This window comes from Cyphomyrmex costatus, unplaced genomic scaffold (assembly GCF_001594065.2).
Source record: "Cyphomyrmex costatus isolate MS0001 unplaced genomic scaffold, Ccosl1.0 scaffold141, whole genome shotgun sequence".
Classification (NCBI taxonomy): Eukaryota; Metazoa; Arthropoda; class Insecta; order Hymenoptera; family Formicidae; genus Cyphomyrmex; species Cyphomyrmex costatus.
This window is the reverse complement of record NW_017275402.1, coordinates 432,099-454,690: the sequence shown is the minus strand read 5'-3', so window position 1 is coordinate 454,690 and position 22,592 is coordinate 432,099. Positions and strand designations below refer to the sequence as shown.

The following is a 22,592-nucleotide window of genomic DNA, read 5'->3' as shown; positions in this document are numbered from 1 at the left end:
AGACGAATCGTGCGTAGCAAACAGAGCCGCGGTGATTGCGTTGCGTAATTTCGTCAGGGACTTATGCATTTTTTCTTTGATCTCCTTAAACTCCATTTGATATCCCGAAAACAATGTTTCACGTGTGACGGGTTTGTTTCACGTTGGGAATGAGCTGGATTTACGAATGATGGACGATCACCGTTAAAATGATACGCCGATTCCAATGCTGCAAACGGCATTGCGCGGCCGACCTCCGAGTGCATTTTATTGCACAAATGCCAGGGAAATGTCAGCATCGAAAAATCGTTGAAATATTTCGATCCGTTTGGCAATGTGTTTGTTTATTCTTAGTGTTTGTCGTGCAGTTCGTTATAAGATCCAATAGAAAAGTAAATAAAAGTATCGATGCAATAAAAAAATTTTTGCCATAGTTAAAAATCATTTTATGTGCAAAAAAGGAGAGAAAACAATGGTAGAAAACTGTTATTTTTATATTCATAATAATCTTTTGGCTACATTCAAACTTGTAATCCACATTGAATGTTTTAATATGACCGAATTTGTATGAAAACAAAGTCGCTTTTTATTTTATTTTTCGCATTTTAACTTAAATCACCATCTGAATATTTGCAGAGTAAATTTGAACTTTTCATATTTATGTAAGCATGTCTAATGATTAAACAAGTAAATATTATCATAAAAAATAGCATGCGTTATGCTTGCAAAAATTAAATATTTTGAGGTTAGTTTATCTTAATTATAAATAAAAATAAAAGTAATTGCAGTGCGATGAATATAGCAATGAATAGACACTAATAGCAAGAACAGTGTGCTACAATATTGACAAGTCCGGAGAGTCGATTTTATTTCAAAAAATGTATTCCTCCAGAAGAGGGAAGTATTTCTCGTATCTGTAAATTTTGCCGTGTCAAAAGCTAAATGTAAACGAAAGAAAGTACCTCTGCGGCACATGTATTTCACGTGAAGCAAGGATGATGCCTTAACGGATTACGGTAATCTGCCACATAACGACAATGCCATCGTGTTAACGAGATGAAATTTTTCCGAGGTTTCATCGGAGAAGGAAAAAAGAAAAAGAGCAGAGAAAAAGAGCGAGAGTCGAACACACGAATGTCGGTGTGAAAAAGACAATGATAGCGAGCCGTACATCGCGGACTCGAAGGCAATCGACCTTCCATCCACGAGCCGCCGATCTTTGATCTCAGCCGCTAACTAATTAAGACTTTTACTTTTTCTAGTCTCTCCTATCTCTCCTGAAGCGTCTCGGGCGGCTGCGAGTCGCCGCGTCGGGCGAGAAGACGCCCGGTTACACGGCGCAGCTCGCGGAAAGCTCGTCGTCCGAGATGGCGAAGATGAGAGAGAAAGAGAGATAAAATCCCGTCTGGGGCGGATCTTAATTAGATTCTGACATCGAGTTGGCGACATTCTTTCAACGCGTTTCATGAAAGTTTGATAAACGCCGGACGCCGAGTAGGCGCAGTGGCGTGTCTTATTTTGCAGCGTCTTCAACCCCCTTTGCTAATACAGTAATTAAAGTTAACGAGAAAATTGTTGCAAGATATACTTCTTTCAATAATAAGTCGGTATTATTTCCGTTTTATTAATTCAATTCTTGTCTGCGTTTCATCGCTGGTATTGCATGAGCATTCGAGCGTGAATAAAAGATCGATTTATGGACGATAAGTCAATGGATAATATTCAAATCGTGTAAATTTTAATTACGGAAAAGCGATAACTATTACACGTATCGTTTGAAAAGCATTTAATTTATTGTTAAACCGCTTTTTTAACGCGAACTTTAAACCGATTATTTTTATGACGTCTCGAGCGTTAACACAGGGTTTTATATTGGTCATAAAAGCGCGCTTGTATTGCACGTTGACGCGTAGCCATGTGCCATCTCGACAAAGGAGGGTCTTAATTAGCACTCATAATTATTCGTAATTAGCACTCGACGCGCGTAGTTCAAGCTACTCTCAACGATGCCTCTGGGTAGCGGTGGTGGCGTCGCCGCCGCGCTACTGACTAGCAATAAAAAGGCAACATAAACCGCGGACGGAAAATCGCCTCTTTTCATACCCCGTCTTCCGACTTTAGTGGACTCTGTATATAGATATACGTATACACGACGCCGCCTTTCTTTCACTCTTTCTTTTCACTCTCCAGGTCGCCGCTTCCCACCCCCTTACCGCGACAAGTCCTTTTTCCACTCTATCTTTCTTTATACCTCCTTAATCCAGGAGTGGGCTCGCGCCGTCGCCCGAACGGAGGGGCTTCCGCGAGCTTTAACCGACGCTACCCTGTTTTCGTCTTCAGGCAACACACAGAAGAGATTTATAAACGCAATTCTGAAACGATTGCGGCACAGAATGACGTTTTCCAAGCCTTTTACCTCTAAATCTTATTATGATCATGAAAAAACTCGTAATATTCTTAATATCCCATGGCATTATTTTACTTTAAACAGTTCTCTGACTAATCTATGATTGTACCTGATTAATAGAACAAATACACCAAAATGAAGTAAACATTATCAACATTTATTTTTATGTATATAATCTTTGAAGTTCTTCCAATAAAATTTCTGCAGAAGAAAATCTTGTGAATAGAAATTTCACTCGTGTGAAGCTGGCCCCACAATATTAAAAAATCGATTTTTTTCTTCATGCATTCGTTTGCTCATCGTTTGTTCACAAATCTTTTGAACTAAGGGTGAGCAAACGAAAATTCCTACTGAGCATTCGTGAGCAAACGATGAGCAAACGAATGCATGAAGAAAAAAATTGTTTTTTTATTATTAGGGGGTCAGCTTCATACGGGTTGAAATTTACAGAGTTCTATCTGTGTACTTCTCGCTGTCTGTAGTCTGTCTGCGAATTCTGAAAGCTGAATTTTTCATACTTTATCTACTTCTGTCTGTAAGTTTCAAAATGGTCTTCTGATATCATTCAAAAACTATTATTTTTTCAATTAATAATTCGCTTATTCAATTTTTAATTAATGATGTCTATTCGTACACGGAGAGAACGATTTTGCTGAAGTATTTAAAAATTGAACTAGATACAGATCTGAAAATAATTTTGTTAGACAATCAAAATTTTCAAGTTTTTTTTAGAACATTCAAACTAATTGTTAGAATGACAAAATTTTTTGTATTTGAGTGTTCTATCTAAAAACTTTTCAATAACAGAATTATTTTAAAATCTGTATCTAGCTAAATTTTTTGATACTTTAGCAAAATCATTTTCTTCGTGTATATGTACTTTTTTGCCCCAAATAATTTTCAGCGAAATATTTTATGCATGGATTAATAGTACAGTTTACGTTCTATATATCGATGTTTCTCCCTATCCATGTTGATTTTTGTAACGAGAAAGAAAATCATGCTGAAAGATAATGGTACGACGAGAAGCCACCAGATCTCTGATCAGAAACGCACGGGTGGAGAGATAGAAAAAAGAGGCCATAATAGTTGGGTCGATGCGCATTTGTAATAAGTCTGCGTTTAGCTGGATCGAGGCGCATAGGCAATAAACAGGAGAGATGTGCAGATAGGGAACGCGTGCGAGGCGATTTCGCGAGGGCAATCTCACATTTGATTCGGTTACTTGCACGCCGTGCTGCTCGTGCGCGGATTAAGTAATTCATACGACGACTCGTTGCTCCGTTTCCCATTCTGCGCTTTAATGACCAGCAGGAACGGTGAAACGTATAACATCACACCCGGCGTGAAAACTTGGCCCGGAAAACTCGCCTTTCGGAATTAACGCGAAAGCGATCTCTATCGCGGCAATTCTCTCATACCCACGCCTGGTTCAGTCGGTCCTTTTAAAATTTTACCTCTCGTGAAATTCATTCGCGGCGCTTGCGTAATTTTGATAGCGGTTTGGATAAGAGATGAGAAAAAAGTGATAATTGTTTCGAATATTAAGCCGAATGCAAAACTCACTGAAAACCGTCTGCGTAAAATGACATGTGAACCAATTATTCCGAGAGAAAACTAAAAGGGGAAGCTAAAGAAGAAAAAAGAATCGTCAAAATATTCATTTTACGTAGATAAATGTAGCAGTTCCTGAATAATATTCTCCAACAATTTACCGCGGTTTACGCTTTGTATCTAATTGTAGTCTCAAGCGACGAGATCATTATACGTATTTCAGTAGTAAATTCTTTCGCGAAATGCCATTACAACGTGCGGCACAGGGGGATTGACAGTTATGGTGGACATCGTTAATTGCTTTACCTCAGCGTGGTTGTTCCTAGCGCTCGGGGTGTGAAATTCACAGGCACGGCATGCAAATCTCGCCGGATTCGGTCTTAACACTCGACGAACAGAGAGTAAGATACACTGCGGCTGGGCGCCGACAGTGTTGCAGACGTTATGAGAACAAACCCAGTGAGCTATCATGGCGGTTGGCTAGATGGTCGGTGGTCGCTGGCCGGCGTACCCTTTCACATTTAGTCCCGGACTCGTTATACAGCGCAAGGGCTACGAGCATTGAGTTATAGTTAACTTTAAGTTAACCCTAGAACTTCCCGTCCCGGAACTTCCGGAAAACCGCTGAACGGACAGCCGCATACACGTTCCCCGGCAAGATCCATTTCCTTACCCTGGAAACCCTGGGGGCGAAAACCCGAAGAGCAAAAAGTGAAACGATGTATTTATCCAGCTCTTTTGTACTCTCTATTCTTGTGCTTACCACGACATCATTGTTAAATCAACGGGTTTCTATTTCAAAACAGATGACCTGCATCCGTCACCTATAATTGAAATTGGGACAAATGCATATATGATCACTAAGAAAGTTTATTTTAAATAATGTTTTCGATGAGATCCAGTTATGATTAAATCATAAATCTGTTTTAAAAAAACAAAACGCGAAAGAGACCACAGAGATAAATGGATTAATAATTCCGATAATGAATAATGATTTTATATTCATTTCCGTTTTTACATTAAATACGTATTAAATGTGTTAAAAGATATTAATACAAGTGTAATAATACTCACCAAATATTAATCAAACAAATCAAAAACTGCATCTGGTAAAGAAATATGTAAACTAAAGATTACAGGTCTGTTTTTATTCCTATATCAAACTGTATATCTAACTCACTTTGACTTAACCTAAAAGTGTTCAACCATTAGTTTAGCTACAGAAAATAGACATTATAAATACTCATCGTGTTTGTAACAAACTGCATAGCTTTATTAGTCCAGTGTTTTTGCATTAATTGTCGAAAAATATCCGCAACAAAAGCTTTAACTGCGAGCATATTGTTCTGAAATCCAACATTTTTTGTAGCCATTTATCGAAATCCGCTTAAACAGTTATAATATTTATGTTGTTTCCGTTTTAAATAACGTGACTAAAGTTTTAATAATGCCAAAGTAAATAGATCCGTAGATCACAAAAAGAAAGAATATATTCCTCTTCTGTATAATGATCAAACTCACTGAATACCTGATACTCGAATAATTAATATTTTAATAACTAAACGGCCGTTGCGACGAGGAGCCTTGTATTTTTAAAAGGTAATTTAGGCTAGCTCGCTATGAAAATTATTATATGAAGGGTCGCACAAAATAGGGGTAACGAAATATATCCTATCCGGCTCCGTGAAGAGCAGACAGAAACAAGGTCGGGTTGGTTATATAAAAAGGAAACGAATTTACCGTTGGTAGGAGCGACGGCGCTCGGCGTAGATTCTAAAATATGGGAACTATTAGCCGTAGTTTCCCATGAGCATTACGCTCCCTTATGTGTAAATGATGCAGCCCTCCATGGCGGCTTAGTCGACGTAAGCCGCCTGGGTTCAATCTGCACTGGGGATTGAAACTATTAGGAAAATAATTGTATGGAAATTATACAAGAATTTCTTTTAGAACGACTTCAAGAGTAATTTTACCTTCAAACAATGCTATTTTTATAAACATTATTCATTGTTTTTGTGTAAAAAAGACATAAAGAAAATCAAATATTATATTTCTAATATGTAATAATATCACAATATAAAAATTATTTGATAGTAGAAGAACTCTTTAACGAAATAAATAACTCTTTGATATATTATGATAAATACGATAAAAACTCTTTAATAAATGTAAAAAAATGTTAGTTTTTCAAAAAAAAAGGACACTTGCGTTATTATATAACTTTTTCTACCTCGCATTATTATTAATACTCCGGAACTTTTCATAGTCTTTCTTCCGGTTGTAGCTGCTGATTTGGAACCATTGTGCGTACAATCCGCATTTAAAACTGCACACGTACGCGACTGTTGCACGTATGTAAGTTATAGCGTTTGCAACCTCGGATGAAAACGCAACAAGCGAGCACACTGCGCGGTACTAAGGGGACAATACGCGAGGAATATGTTCGCTATTTAAAGGAACGATGCTTTGCGTGCCTTAAAATTTATGCTTCACGCGAGACCCGTTGAATTTCGACCCACTTTAAAAAGTCTAGACTAAAAACGTTACGTCACAAAAGCTAACAAGCTTGAATTCTACTGGGAATTATACTCACAATAAATGTTACGCAATATTGTCGTGACCTGAAACGTAAAATCTAAATGTCAGCAAAAATATTAACTTCACAAATTATCTCTATTTTTCTTATATATGTATATTTACATTTAACTTGATTAAATACTTTATATTACTTATATATTATATAGTAGCATATTTGTTGAAATAGAAAAAATATATTTAGATATTGAAATCGTTAAACAAAACAATAACAATTTCTAAAAACAACGTTATATAATTCAGAGAATAAATTACGAAAAAGATTCGTCTCCGTTAGTTCTTCCAATATCATACAGCAGAAGCAAATTGTACTGCATTACAAAAACACTCCAATACTTTCTAAAATAAGCAACTGAAATAAACACCTAGAGAAACATTCAGAATCGATAAATCCTGGGGGGAGGTAGGGAATTACCTCGTCAAATTGTTTTCACCCTTTTGTAATTTTGCAATACGCGAGTCATAACGAGATAACTAAAACAGAAGCTGAGTTGCCAGACAGAAACAGACTTCATTTTCTCTCCCATCTCGTATCAGCACCACCGACGTTACCCCGCGCACTCTTCGCTTCATTTCGCTCGGAACCATTTGAACGCATTCTCCCTATTCTCTTTTTTTATTAACTTTTATATTTCTGCTTGAACGTTATCTATGGTCAGCTGCCAAGAGAAAATAGAGTTTGACTTTGAATCCTCAAACTATTATTCATTATTTCCTCCACGTATTTTTTATAAACATGTATTGTTCCCGTTTCTTCTATCCATTATCTTCAGAGATAAAGTTATATGAGTCATTACAGCTGGGCTTAAAAGCGGGAATATCGATGGATATTCACATTACGTATAGATTAAATAAAAAAAACATGACCGGGAAATGGTGAAATTGAATTACCGCGGATACTAGAGAATCAACGTGGACCGACCACGACCCGCGACAATAAAAGCGGAATTTAGAGAGTCTGGCATAGCTTTCCTTCTCTCACCGATAGAGCTCGATTTTATAGATTTTTGAAAAAGGCTATTGCGAGCCAGTCATTTTAAATACTCAATGAATATGATATCGTAATACGAATTTTTATACATATTACGATGCAATTTAACTATTTTCCTAATATTTAATTTCAATAATTTTTTGTTTTTTTTTCTACAGTTTTATTGTTGCTTCGTAACTTGGTAAAATCAATTTTGTTTTGCTCGGTACGTTTTTTACAACCGTAGAAATAATTTTTAGCATTATTAAAATATTCTGTAATAGAATGATAGAATTTAAAAAGCTATCTTGAAAGACAAAAGTCATGCTGTTAAACCGTAAGACGCATTATTAATATTTTTCCTATTGACATACTTTCGTTTATATCGACATAGACGAAAGTCTTATAATAAATGTCGATCAATTTGTAATCGAGGCTACGAACATTGACAGCTTTGTTTCCTCTCTGATCCGTTGAACGAATATAAAATGACATATCGGCAGTTTTACTTACAGCAGATCAGTAACAACGAAGGATATTCTTCGCCGCCATCATCTTTGCCACTAAGGAAGAGAAACCATTGCCAGGGATCCACTCTAATTCCATATCTGCAATACAGAATAAAATACTTTCATTATTTGTGAAATATTATTATCATTTTGAGATATACGATATTATTTTTTCTTAATTAATTTAAAATACAAATAATTTTCGGTAAATATCTTAACAAGCAGTAATAATTTAACCCTCTGTCTCTGCAATCTGAACTTTTTTTTTGCAAAAATAAAATGTCATTTCTAAATTTTTCTAAAACAAAAAAAGTGGAGTCCAATTCTTTTTTCTAAAATATGTTACTGAAAAAATTTTTGTTAAATTATTGCTAAAACATAATATAATATCTAAAATTATTAAAAAATAAATATAATTTTTCTACATTTTTGAAGCTTAGAACAGTAAAAAAAATTTGGGTTAAACAGAGGGAGTAAAAATACGATTGCAGACAGAAGGTTAATAATTACTATAATGTGCAGTTAAATAATATCATAGCAAAACCGACATATTAATATTAATTGTAATACAATAATATAAACACGTAAAAAGAAATAAGTTACAGAAATATGTTACAGATGATTGTACATGCAAAATAAAATCAACATCAATAAATTTATTTATACATATTAAAAAGATGTATACAGCTGTCTTGTTGCATTACAAGGAAAATAAAATCAGCAACAAAGGATAAATATAGATAAAACGCGGCACGTTTTCTATTATAATCTTTAGTTTTTCATGGTTGGCGTACTAAACGTGATGCAAACCGAAGAAGCAAACGCTTCATTATTATAGTCTCTCTCTGGTAAGATCTCTTCTTCTGAAATGGTTGAGGAAGGAACAAAAGAAAATAAAGGGAACAGGTCTTTGTTCTTGAGATAAATAATAACTGTCGCATCGCACCACGTAAAGGAAGGGAAGCTCATGCTGGTAAATAAAACGATTTCCCTGGAAAGTCGACTCAATGGAAATGCAGAAAACGTCTGTCCCATGATTGACTGCGATCTTGATGTGAATCTGTGATTTATTTTGATGGCGCACGTCGGAAAATATTATAAACGATGCTGGCCGACTAAATCGTGCCGGATTATTTATTGGCAATTTCGTAAAATGGCACTTTCTGCGCGCACACGAATCATTAATTTCTGCACGTAAATCAAACGGAGTTATGCAGAAATGGGACATGCCTGATAACATAATAAACAAATGGAATATATGCTAAACTACGATATTCGATTAAGTTATGTTTGTCTACACTATAAAAAGCTGTATTAATCACAAAAGCTATACAGAATATTCAAATAGAATTTACATACATTTAATACGCGTTGTTTATAAAATATAGCAATATGATAAAGTCAAAATTATAGTGAGTGAAGACAATTTGTCTGATAATTTGTAACGTGTAATGGATGAAAATAAACTTCTCATTTATTGTGAAATAAACAAATGTATTCGAGGGCTGTTATCACTGTTGTGTCCATAAAAATACATTCAACGTGTCTTATCGCTATATTATCGCTGAAAACGCAATTTATGATTAGCGATCTAAGCCATCAAGAACATTATTTTCTCATGCAAACGTGCGAGATAAGTGTACCACCCGAAAAAAAATGTACTCTAATGACTACAGGTCATACATGCCCGCTAACGATAATAAACAAGGCTTATGGTCGAGTAATTAAAGTATTCGAAGTCGTTGCGGTTGTTTCAGATAGACAATATTTATTGGACGCAATCACCGACCTAGTTCTCCGCGGAAACTATCGGTCATGTTAACGCAGTTACGGTAATTGGACAATAGCGTGGAAAAATGTGAGTCTCGTTCATAATTAATTGGTGTAACGCGTCGTGTGACAGCCGATCGGTAATAATTTGTGAAAATATCTTCACATATGTTGATACGCACATTAATAATTCAACATACAATACAAATAATGCAAATTTCAGTTTTGAGCAACGTTTAAGTCAATCAAAACTTACCGCTTTGTATACGACCGTAAAATGCATGAAAAAAAATTATTTAGAGAAAATTAATCTCAATTAATCATTTTTATTTTATACGTCAAACTAATCTATCAAAGTCAAATACTTAATAGAAGATGCAACACACTTTGTCCAAATATTTCAAAAGACAAAACTTTAGAGTCTTCTTTTACATTCCATTGAAGTAGCAAATAAAGAAGAGCCAATATCAAAAAGAAAAAATTGTCCGGCGGTAATTCATTCGTACTCATAAAATATTCATTTCCGAGAAACGGAAAGATTCATCGTTGAGAAAGGAAACAATCGTTCAGTGCTGATGATTAAACCGATTTCGGCCTCGATACGTGTATACACATTGTGGATGAGTCTCATAAAACATTTTTCGAGTACTCGAAAGTTAAGGGGATATCGCACTTATCGAAACTCATCGCTTCGAGACGTGAGCAGAAACGATATTAAATTTCTTCCCCGGCGGGAATAGCCGTCTTGATCCGCCCGTTAAATCCACGCTCGTTCTTCGTCCGCCGGAGTTCGTTAATACAGCGTCACGATAAAATCCCCAATTTCACGTCGAACGTGGTGAGAGGGAAACGTCGGGTGACTCTCGGTGGGTACGAGAGCTCGCGGAGGTCCAGATTGGAGGAAGAGTTATGGCACCAATATGGGACAGGCCCGAATGAAAATGTGAGCGCGCGAACGATTCGCATTAAATATTAATACGCGCCAAACAAGACGTCTTCTCTACTTCTATGATTGTAAAGAACGCCGAAGATGATTCTTTTTCTCTGAAATTAATGGCATGGCCTAAAGGCTCGTTTTAAGTATCGGATTGGCTCGGTGAGACGAGTTGTATTATACGCAAGGAGAAAGTGGAAGGAGGCGCAGGTTAAAACTTATTTGAATATTTATCCGAATAAAATACAGTACTATTTATTAACGATCTTTTCCAAAGTTCACTGTAAATAACAATTTATTTAAAATGACATTTTTAATAATTTCATACGTCAGATTCCATGCGCTTAATAAATCCATTATTTATATTGCATTTATATATTCTTTTCTTACAAATCAATTTATCTCTTCACTGTGCTTCTCGCTATTTTCTGCTCTCAATATTGATTTATTTAAAAAAATATTAAACGTACAATATACACAGCAAAATTTTGCTGTGTATATTGAGAATTATCAAATTTCCAATTATGTTAATTTCTTTTGCGTTATAATAAATAATATAAACTGTAATCTAGACGAAAACAATGAATAATTTATAAATTCTATATTTTGATACAATACAAGAGTTTTTGTAAAAATGACTGATAAAGTAGGATAATATAATCACTACTGAAACAATATCAATATCTGGAAAACCACACATCAATTTTTCATATGTTATTGTAAGTATGACGATTGAAGTTCAATGATACAATATTTTAGTCTTTATTTTTAGTACTTTGAGAAAATTTGATTACGCAAAATAAATACAAATTCATGTATCTTTTCATTATATAAATTTGTATTTGACCATAAAGATTATAATATAATTCTTATAAATTTCAGCAGCTTTAAAGATCAAGAAAACAAATTAATTGTTCTACTTTACTTATTTGTCTTATAGCCATCTCTTCTTATTTGTCGGTCCATTTATAACCGTAAGAAAAATAATAATCTTTCCAGAGAGAGACTTAATAATTCCTGCACACTAAAAATTAAGTGAAAACGTCTAAAAAATAATTTGAAATCGACGAAATCGTACCTTGAAATAAACGCACATCCGTATCTCAAATTGCATAAATTATAATCGCATGAAAAATTTTTGAAAGTTTTACGAACAATCCGCAAATGGATACGAAAGACAAGGCATCAGAAACTTCATAGTAACTTCCTTTACCCTCCGCGGACTTTTATCGATAGCGAGGGAGTCTTTCGTCGAGAGTTCGATTAATTGAGCTCTCTCGTTGCCTTTTTTCACTTCACAGAGAAGCATCTACCCGTTTTCTTACCGACGTGCTTTTTTCAGTCCCCAATCTACTCTTTTCCCTTTCCCACCCTCATCCCATCGATTAATCTCGATCCCAGCAAAATCGTGTCGACAGTCTCATCCTCGCGATTCGGCTGTCGCTTGCTCTTGTTCTTCGCGAATCAAGTCTGGAAAAGTCTTTTTACCGGCTGAAACGAATCAGTCGAGAACGCAGACTGCATTAAATGGTTGCGATTTCTTCGAAGTGTTCATTCGGAAGTGCCGATAAGTTAATTAAGCGGTGACGCGATTATACGCGAAATTATCTGGCCGATTGAACGTTACATCATACAAAGCGCGTTGAAACGCCACGGACATACCTGTATTAATTGAAAATGTATCGCTAATCTGTTAATATCTATAAGCTCTAAAGATACTTGCCTAAATTATGAATCCACAAACATTTATTCTCCACGTCAAGATAAAGATAATTGATGCGCGCGAGATTTATATTAATTATTCAACTTTCATCAAAACACTTCAGCAAACTGTAATAATGTTTAATAAACATTTCTTCAAACTAATTACTCAAAAATATATATTTATCCATTGTACAAATGTAATTTTTAAGTATTATCCATTACGAAGTTAAATTATCTTGCTACATTAAAAAAACAATACTAAATTGTAACAAATATTTGTTTTAATAGTTTTAAATAAATATTTACTAAATGTTAAATATTTACTAAACATATACATTTATTCGATACAAAAACTATTAGGTGATTTGATTTAACTATAATTTCATTTCTCAAGTAAATATTTATTTAGTACTATTCAAAGAAATATTATTAAAATCTAGTAAATTCTTCAATGTAGACAATTAAAGAAATCAATCGAATGCTAAAATGCTTTGGGCTCGAGCATAATCGCTTACGGCCGTTCGTAACTGCGCTTGTTTCGGGCTTGTATAAAGCGTGTCGGGGCTACCTCGAGCAATTACGTCGCAAAAGTTCGCTCAAAAGTTTTTCCACGCTTAACGAGCGTGATAAATTTCTGTTACGCGCCCTCGGGAGCGGCTGGACGCGAGGCTGAGAGTTTACAACGGCGATAAAAATCTCGTTGAAATTATTCATGGACAACACTTACACTTCTCTCTTGCCCTTGGAAGAACTTACTCCTCTGAGAACAATATCCTGCAAGGAGAAAGCGTCGCGCGTCTATAAGCAATAGTACTAATGCACATAAGAAAATGATTGGTTCTGACAATGCGATTTTGATTCAACCTAACTTGTTATTGATATTTTACGTCTTGCAGCCTTACGAATAAAATATAAAAAAAATTAAGCTTAAATTATTTGAACATTGGATTGAGTACTGCAGGCCATCACTAAAGCTAATTCAATTGAAAAAGACAAGAAACGGTCAGTTCCGCTTCATTCTGCCACCCATAAATTAATTTGCTATTATTCGTCCTCTCCTTTCCTCTTCTTATCGGCAGTGCATCAAAAGTAATCTGCAATGTTGATAAGTCAATCGAATAATTCAAACTAAAAAGTATATTTTCCACGAAGTACTGAAAGAAATTTAATTATCGCAACGATAAGCATAAATTATCTCGCTCGCTGTATAATAGAATTTATATCTAATTTAAACATCTCCGCGACATTACTATGGCTTGCTTTAACTTATTTATTTTATAAATATTATACATCTTAAACCAAAATTATATAACTTCGAATCTCGTCAAAAGTTTAGCAGTCTGTACATAACTGACAGACAATATTTCGACCTTTTGCTGTGTGTGCCGTTTCTTTTTTTTTTTTCATTTTTCTCATTATTACGAACCTTACTAAATCCAAGATCGAATAGCATACTCACACAGGTATGCATATACTATCGCAACAATGACAGTGCCCGGTTTCTAAAGGTATCAAATTTGTTTGCATCCATAGCGTGTTTGCGATGAAATACGAGCGCATCAAAATCAAATCATGCAACCTTACCGATTGACAACCTGTCATGTTCCAACAACGTTTACTGAACAAATAACTTACCCGATCTGTAATCACTCCTAAATAACAGGGAATAATTACGTTGTTATAATTATAGCTATAATCTCAATTTTACTTGCTTGACAATCGATTCTTTTATTCTCATAAATTGTGTTACAGTAATCCATCAAACTCATAAAGATACTTCTAATAGCCTTTAGTTTCCCTATTCCAATTGACTCTCACCCCATGCAAAAACACCCTCTTCTAATTCTGGTAGGACAGTAACAACTTCTTGATGGCACTATTACTTGTCAGAACTTTCTGTTTTTTATTTCTTCGGGGACTGATCCACGTGATATATTATATATCTCATTTATTACAATTTAAACACGAATTTGATTGGGGCAACGTTTTAATTGTGGATGAAGAATCGTGTTATAACAAACGGTTAATTTCCGAAATGATTAATATAAAAAAACAGAAAAATAGTTTAAATCTACAGACCGATACTATAGACCTTCACAAACCTTATATACCAATAATAAACAGTATTTGAATTTGCATCTCCGATCTCACATAAATTTGTCAACCGTTGTTTAGTCTAGAAGAGTGAACTATATGATACACCACTCAAATGTTTATTACTGACAAATCCATCATCGGAAATATATTTAACCATAAAATTTGCCACCATTAGATACAAGAAAAGTATTATTACAATTCAAGATACTCACTTTATGAAATTTTCAAGCAGTAACCTGAAGCCACCAATACCTAGAAGTAAGAAGCCCCAATTAACGAATCCCGTAAAGTTGTCGAAGCCAGAGCTCCACGAAAAAAGACTATCTCTTGGACGGTGACATCTGTAAAAAAAATAAAAAGACTTGAATTATTCGTTTTTTCATTATTTACTTGCTATTATAGTGATATCGGCGATAACATTAGTTTTCGTGGAAACAGAGTTTTGTGGAAAAATATGAAGACTATTTCTAAGGTAATTTTTTCGATGCTGAGTCCGAATCTGTCAAAATATTTTTAAGTCAATTCTTGAGATATAAAAAAAGACATTTCTTCTAATAAACATACAGATAGTGAAGTTTTTGTTGAAATTGGAAATTATGCCAGAAGTTAAATATTAAATTTTTATTTTTTTTATATGATTAGATCAGTTTCACGTATTACAGTCCAGTAGTCGCTTAGCATGTTTTCGTTTCAATATTCCTAATCATAATTCTAAATTATCATAAAAGTTTGATGGAGATGTTCGCTTTGTTGATCATTTGTCGAGCTTAAATTATTTGAAAAAAAAATGTTATATCTTAAAAATTTGATATAATTTCTAGTGGTAAATTCGAAGTCAGAATCACAAAATACATTTACAAAAGTTGCTTTCTTTTCTTGAACTATAAATTATTAAAAACATGTAAAATTGTATAATTTTTCAACGCAATTATAAAATATGTTACATAATAATTATTAACTTTCTCAAAAGTTGAGTTACAAGTAATGCCTTCATGTATTTTGTATTAGACTTTTCACGATCTCTTTATGAATAGCGAGCTCGTTATTATACGTACGGAAATTCGATAATAGACCAAGCACTGAGTATAGCTAAAGGAGAAGAAGGTATTAAGGAGAATATTCTCGTTCTGGCGCCATACTAGCAAAATGATCCTTGTGCGCGAGCGGTATGAAGAAAGACGTATGAACGTCATAGGGATGAGAATGGAGCAATAAAGGGGCTTTCATATCGCACGGTTATACATGTCCTTATATCAATTTACGGACTGACGTATAGTTCACACGTGACGACGTGGTAAATGATATAAGTCACTTTTATTGCAATAAAAGATGCTCATTATTTGATGGACGTTCAAACAAGCACCTTTATCTCGAAGACATCCACGGGATTTGCAATTCTTGCGTTTTCTATATAAGTTTAGTAACAAAATGTAATTTATAACAGACAATCATAACAAAACTATTATATGTACACGACTCTTTTACTTTATACCCTCGACGGATATTGTTTTGTATTTGGCAAACATTCAGAACACCCCTTAGTTAAAATCACGCTTCGTTGAGATATTAAAGTAAATTGTAACAATGCATCTTAGTCCCATGAAGAGACGCACAATGCGTGTTTCAATTTTGAAATTTAATCCTCTCTTTACAACTCTTTTTTAAGAAAAATTAATTGCAAAATTAAGAACGAAAATGTTGCATTAATAAATAATAAAATAAGATGATTGATCCTATATTACTCCTATATTAGTTTTTTTTTATACATAATTAATTGCTTGATGTATTTTCATAATTCTAACGTCATTTCTCGATATTCATTATTTTCTTTAATGATTTAAGTAAAACTTGATACTATTTTATGTATACACATCTCTTAAATAAAAATAAATGCAAAAAAGTTCTTAATTGTAAAAAAGAGTCTCAAGTTTTTAAAAAATACCTAAATTTTATATAAAAAAGTTTTAGTTAAAAACAACTTCGTCGTTCAATTTTTTAGAATAAGCGACACTTTAATAAGAGTATCTTTCACAATTCATGATAATTAATTTATCTATTTCCTCGCTACAGTCTCAATGATCTGCTAAATTCATAATGTCAAATTATACCTAATTTGAGTTTTTTTTCAATCATTATTCTTGAGTCTGCAGCTCGCCACTGGTTCTTTCTATTCAAAAAATGTCATTGATTTAACTAAAACAATGGAATTAAACATTTTAATTTAAGAAGATGTAGATTTCAAGTTTGACTCAAATTTTATCTATTATTTACTACCCGCATACGTTAATTTAAACGTTGTTTATATTAAAACTAACAACAGAAATAAATTGATTTACATTTTGATGCACATGAATGGAATAGAAGATAAAAATAACAGAATGTTAATATTTTTAACTCAAGAAATTGGGTTCACATTACTCCTTTGGTATCTAACAGTGTCGTTGCCTATTCGACGCGGGCAACCGTTGTCATGAATAGCAAGCACATCTTCTCGATCAAAGATACGAGAGGCACTCGAGTGTTTTGTACACCGCAAGACAAAACCTTTCGAAAAGTTTATACGATGGTCCTCGTCGACCCTCGTCGCGTGCGCGCTACCAACGAACGGCGGGATGACAGACACGTATCGTGGAAGCCGATTACGGAGAGACGCATCCGGTATATAATCCACCCTAGAGACACCAAGACAAGAGGGTTTTGTGTTACGATCCTCTATCATACGCTACCATTCAGATTTCATGCACGGAGTATTGTTGACGATGCGCACTTGCCAGTCACGCGAGAGAGAGAGAGTAACGCGCCATACGGAATTTCCGATATCTAAAGTGCTTATTGGACGTACATGACGATGCGAAAAGAGTTACGTACTAAAAGGATATCTCGAATAGTACCACAATATACATATAGCAAAGAACAAAGGAATAAGATGGGGCTTCTATTTTAGTATTTTGTATTTAAAGTTGCTTTTAACACAATTAATATTCTTGTCATTGTAACGCTCTTTCCAGCCAAGCACGTTAGTTTAAACGTTGTTTATATTAAAATTAACAACAGAAATAGATTGATTTACATTTTCACGCACATGAATGAAATAGAAGATAAAAATAACAGAATATTATTTTTAACTCAAGAGATTGGGTTCACATTATTACTCCTTTTTACCCATTCTGGAAAATAATTTTCTTCAAATACACTCAAAAACGAAGTGTTCAGCTTTAAGATATTAAAATGTTTTATTCTCTTCGTTTTTTTAAAATGTTTTAATTTTAAACTTTTTCAATAAACAAAACACTATGCGTTTGAATTTAAACTCTATAACTCTAAAATTGAAACATCTTTTGTTATTAAATATTTGTTTTACAAAGATGTTTTAAACATAACATTTTAAACTACACGTTTTACAGTATAAGACCAAAAGCAAATTTTCTAATAAAAAATACCGGCACATAAAAAACATTTCTGAGCAATGCAAAGGGATCGTTTTAAGCAATCTATTGCGTGACGTGTAAATTAATTAATTTATTTATTTAAAACAATTATATTTTTAATTTAATATTTTTCCAAATGTGAAATTTTTACGTCCTTTAAATAAATCACAAATTACTGTCGCTAGAAATAACATTATATATGATATCCATATAATCAATATCTCTAGAAAGAAAATAAATCTCATACCAAGCGATTCTATTTTGCCGACTTCTCGATTGCCTCTTACTTCGTGACCGCTGGTATTATGCCGTTATCGAGATGGGGCTTGTGAAGCTTCTATATCACTTTCATGGAGAGAAGAACCTCTCGTCTTAAGTATTTACATGAAAGATCCTAGCGAAAATCCGGGGCGTGTGAGGGATAAGATATATTCTTGAGACCGGTTTCTTTGGAATTTCGAAGAACCAGAGACTCACGAACGAAAAGCTATAAAATTGAATTTACATTCTTAAAAAGATATTACAATTTAACTTCCAAAATAAATATCTTCAAAAATATGATGAAAACGCAACAATTCTCCCCACCCCCCTATTTACGATCTCCTTAAATTAAAATGTAAATTGTGGTTTTAACTAAAAATGCAAATCATTCGAAAGTCATAAATGTAACATGCCATGCATTATTTTAGTCCGTAATTATTCAAACTTTAGCATTAATGTTTCAAGTATTGCTATGTCATTCAAGACACGTGTTAAGATTATTCTTGCATGGTTCTTATTTTTTGCATTCTATATTGTTTCTTTGTTGCATATTATACTTATTTCATATCGTAAATAACTATTATTGTAGAGGCAAGTGCATACGTAATATGTGTCAATAATACATAATTATGCAAGTATATACTTATTTGATGAAACAAATGTAATATTAATTGATTTGATAGCGCAACACGCACAAAATATATTTTAATTATCTTTTTTCTTATTTAAATATGCTGATGTACCATAATTTTAACATTTTTTCTCAAATATGAAATCAAATTCCAAAATATTACATTTTTAACAATCAATAATTTAAATACACTTGAGTAAGAATTAAAGATTTAAACTAATGATAAATATAATAACTAACATATACTTATGTGCAATATTTGTATAAAAGTAAAAAATTAACCTTAATCATACAATTAAAATTATCAGTTTATCTAAGAAAATATTCATCACTAAATAATCGTTATATAATATCTCACATATTATGTGATATATATATGACAATACGTTACATATAATTTATTAAAGTGCAAATATTGTACGTCACATGTAGATATTAATCGTTACATTACTTATTATTAGTTAATTTTATCAACTAATTTTATCAACTATGAAGTTGATATTGAAGTATTTTATTATTAGATAACTTGAGATAATTTTAATAATTTTTTTACGCAATACATTATTTACATCATTTATCAATCTAATTATATTAATAAAATCATATAACTTGAAAAAAATATATTTCCTATAAATATATGATATACACATTTTTAAAATATGTGAATGTATAATACAAGTATAGCGCGCGTATGTAACGCGATCATTATTTCATGACATAAATTTTCACAACGACGACTTCGCAGCGCGATGACGATGCAATTTGTCTGGTGAAGAATTTCGTCGGTTTTGCGTATAAAATGTAACAGGCGAACGTTATATATCGTTTCGTCGTAATTACCCGCAGCTACCCTCAGCAGCGCGGTTTCTGCGTGCATTCAGCAACATCGTCGCGCGTCCCCTCCCTCCCTCCACTACTCCGCACACAACAGTCCCCCTAATAAACCCTCTCGACCCTGTACGTCGTAACTATTACTCAGAATTTATGGCAGATCGCGATAATTAATAGAGCCGCGATAGAAACGGCGGTTTGCGCACGAAGAGCTATCTCTCGCGCTTCTGGTATTGGGGCAAACAGGATGCAGACGTGTCGCTCGGAAATTCCATATGCATGAGAATGACGATGGACTGGATATGTCCGAAGTGTCGCAACCAAGCGTCTTTGGGAAACGGTGAGATACGACCGCAAACGCATTTTACGACCTTTCGACTTTTGTCACTCGGTCTGCGAAATACAATTAGTCATCTGATACGAGATAAACGGCGGTTCATATACGATATCAAAGAAATGACGCTAAAATAATGTTTCGTGTCGACGCTGCCGTGGCATATTTCTATCAATGTCTGCTGAAAATGAAAATACAAACGTACTTTCGACTTTACTCACACGGAAAGTACGATTTTTCTACTTTAGAAATATTTAGAAATCTTGCTAGATATGGTAAACTCGGATAAGATGGCTGTAGGCTTTCAGAATGATTATAAAAATACTCTATTTAGTAATTATCGGAAAAATTACAATCTATGGTCATACTTTAGTTCTGCAGATCAGAGAATAATTTTGTTGGATCATCAAAACAATAGAAATCTCAAGCATGAGTAATACTACAAAAAGTTTTGACATTTTCACAACCAGTTTAGAAGTTCTATATAATTGGTTGATGGCCTAACAAAATTATTTTTAGATCTGTACTTATAGCTAAATTTTTAGATATTTCAACAGAACCGTGTTTTCTCCATATCGGCATATTACTTTTGACTCTCTTTCCATCATTAATAGTATCATTATTATGTTTTATATTGATACATTAGTACCGACGACATCTTGTCAGGTTGAGAAAACCATGCTTGAAACTAGACACGCCCTCTTGGATGATTTATATCGGGATTGTTGGCGATACTTTTTAGACAAAGTCCGCGAGCAGCATCCGCTCGTGATAAGTTGCAATATCATACTTCAGTCCACTTTCTGACAAACCGCAACCATGAGGGGCAAAAAAGGATCAACTAAGTTGTCGTTGCTCTTCCGGAAAGCGGAACTGAAAGACACGCTCCCCAAGAGAGCGCCACTTTCTTGTTGCTCCAAGGCAAATCGCTTCCGCTTTCTTATAGTGGACATATTACGGGTCGCGAAAAAAGTTCTTCTTAAAGCGAAACTTGCGCTAACGCGACGAGTTTTCGGCACGTAGTCGCCACGCCACGGCATCCCTTGATCATCGACACCGCGATCGCGCACATAACTTCGGCGTCGAGTTTTTGTTCGTAACATCCGACGAGGACTCGTTTTTCTACACTAATATGGCGGCGAACGTGACTTCAAACCGATCCGCGGATTTAATTGAACTCTGAGTTATGATCGCTGACGCGCCCGAATGGCGATTGATTCCGCCATTTTGACGCTGTCTGCATGACGAATTTCTGAGCTTTGCTGTATTTAAATCAGCTAATCAGAATAAATGTTTAAATTAACAGCCTTCCATCAAAATCATTTTGTTATTTCTATTAAAAAAATAGTAGTATTTTACTTAAAAAAAAAGAGTAATTTTTCTTTATTTCAAACTTATAGAAAGTCCTGATTATGAGTCTTATTGAAAAAAATAAGCAGTGATTTCATGGCATTTTTCCGCCAGCCCATATTGCCATTATTACCATCCTGCATTGTTACATCTCAGTTACAAATTACCGTTAGACATAAAACTCGTATTCCATTTTATTATTTTTTATTAAAAAAATTTTAATGGGCACGTATAAGCACGCACCATTAAATGTGTAAATTACTTTGAGAGTTTGTCCACGTCCGAAAATAGTGAGAAAAAAGCAAACAAGCGAACACACATGGTCATGGCCGATTAAACCGTGAAAATTTTCAAATGAAATTATTTACAGCATCTAAAACAAAAATCGTGTTTATTCAAAACTCGCGTACTATTGAAAAATGCAAACCAACGCTCGCGGGTAGATTTAAAACAAAATAAAAGGAACCACGCGCAAAAAACAACCGCATTGGCATTCCTGTAAATCTAATTTAAAAATATGACGATTATTATTTCTCTCCATGAAAAAATTAACATCCACGGAGTTGGGTCGAGTGAAAAAAATCCCTTTGCAGAACAGTGGACACAAAAATGAGAGGAAGATAGGTAGGAAGAGGAGTGAAGATAATCGACATATGATGGGCGCGCGAAATGAAATAAATAGAGAAACGCGCTTTCACATCGGGAAATATTTCAAAACGCGAACGATGTTTCCGAATAATTATTCGGGCGTCCTGTAGTGGTCACGAAACATAATTCAATCGAGATAAATTTTCGCACCAATACCCGACTGTCCATCACCGACATTTTCGCAATCCGACCAACGTTTTTCCGAACGATTCTATGTGTCACTTTTCGAGACAATTTTATTGGAAATTATGAACAAAACGACGAATATCGCAAACGAGTAAATTAAACTGTAAATATTTCTCTTTATTATAGAAAATCATCAGCATTGAACAAATAATAAATGCATATAGATTTGAGGTAACTGAACATTTGATAATAACATTATACTAAATTGTCATTTTCTCCATCTTCCTCATTAAAATGTAGCATAATTCATTATAATGTGCGAGTTTATTTAATTACTTGCTGGTTATTGGTACTGATACTCAAACCTGACCTCACACTGTATAACAATGATGTGTCTGACTGCACATCTATCTGTGTAATAATTATTCAGCATATATCACGGATGACTAATGTCCCGTGTCATA

The 22,592-nt window shown here is 34.1% G+C and overlaps 1 protein-coding gene across 2 annotated transcripts in view; it reads right to left on the bottom strand.

The window, feature by feature from the left end:
• mdy (diacylglycerol O-acyltransferase) overlaps positions 1–22,592 on the bottom strand; it is a 104,050-nt gene that overhangs the window by 72,374 nt on the left and 9,084 nt on the right. For both annotated transcript variants that reach the window (XM_018551521.1, XM_018551523.1), the window contains exons 2-3: positions 14,732–14,860; positions 8,019–8,113 (exon numbers count right to left, since the gene is read on the bottom strand). In XM_018551521.1, the coding sequence (XP_018407023.1) occupies positions 8,019–8,113; positions 14,732–14,860 (224 nt within the window). The remainder of the gene's footprint in view (positions 1–8,018; positions 8,114–14,731; positions 14,861–22,592) is intronic.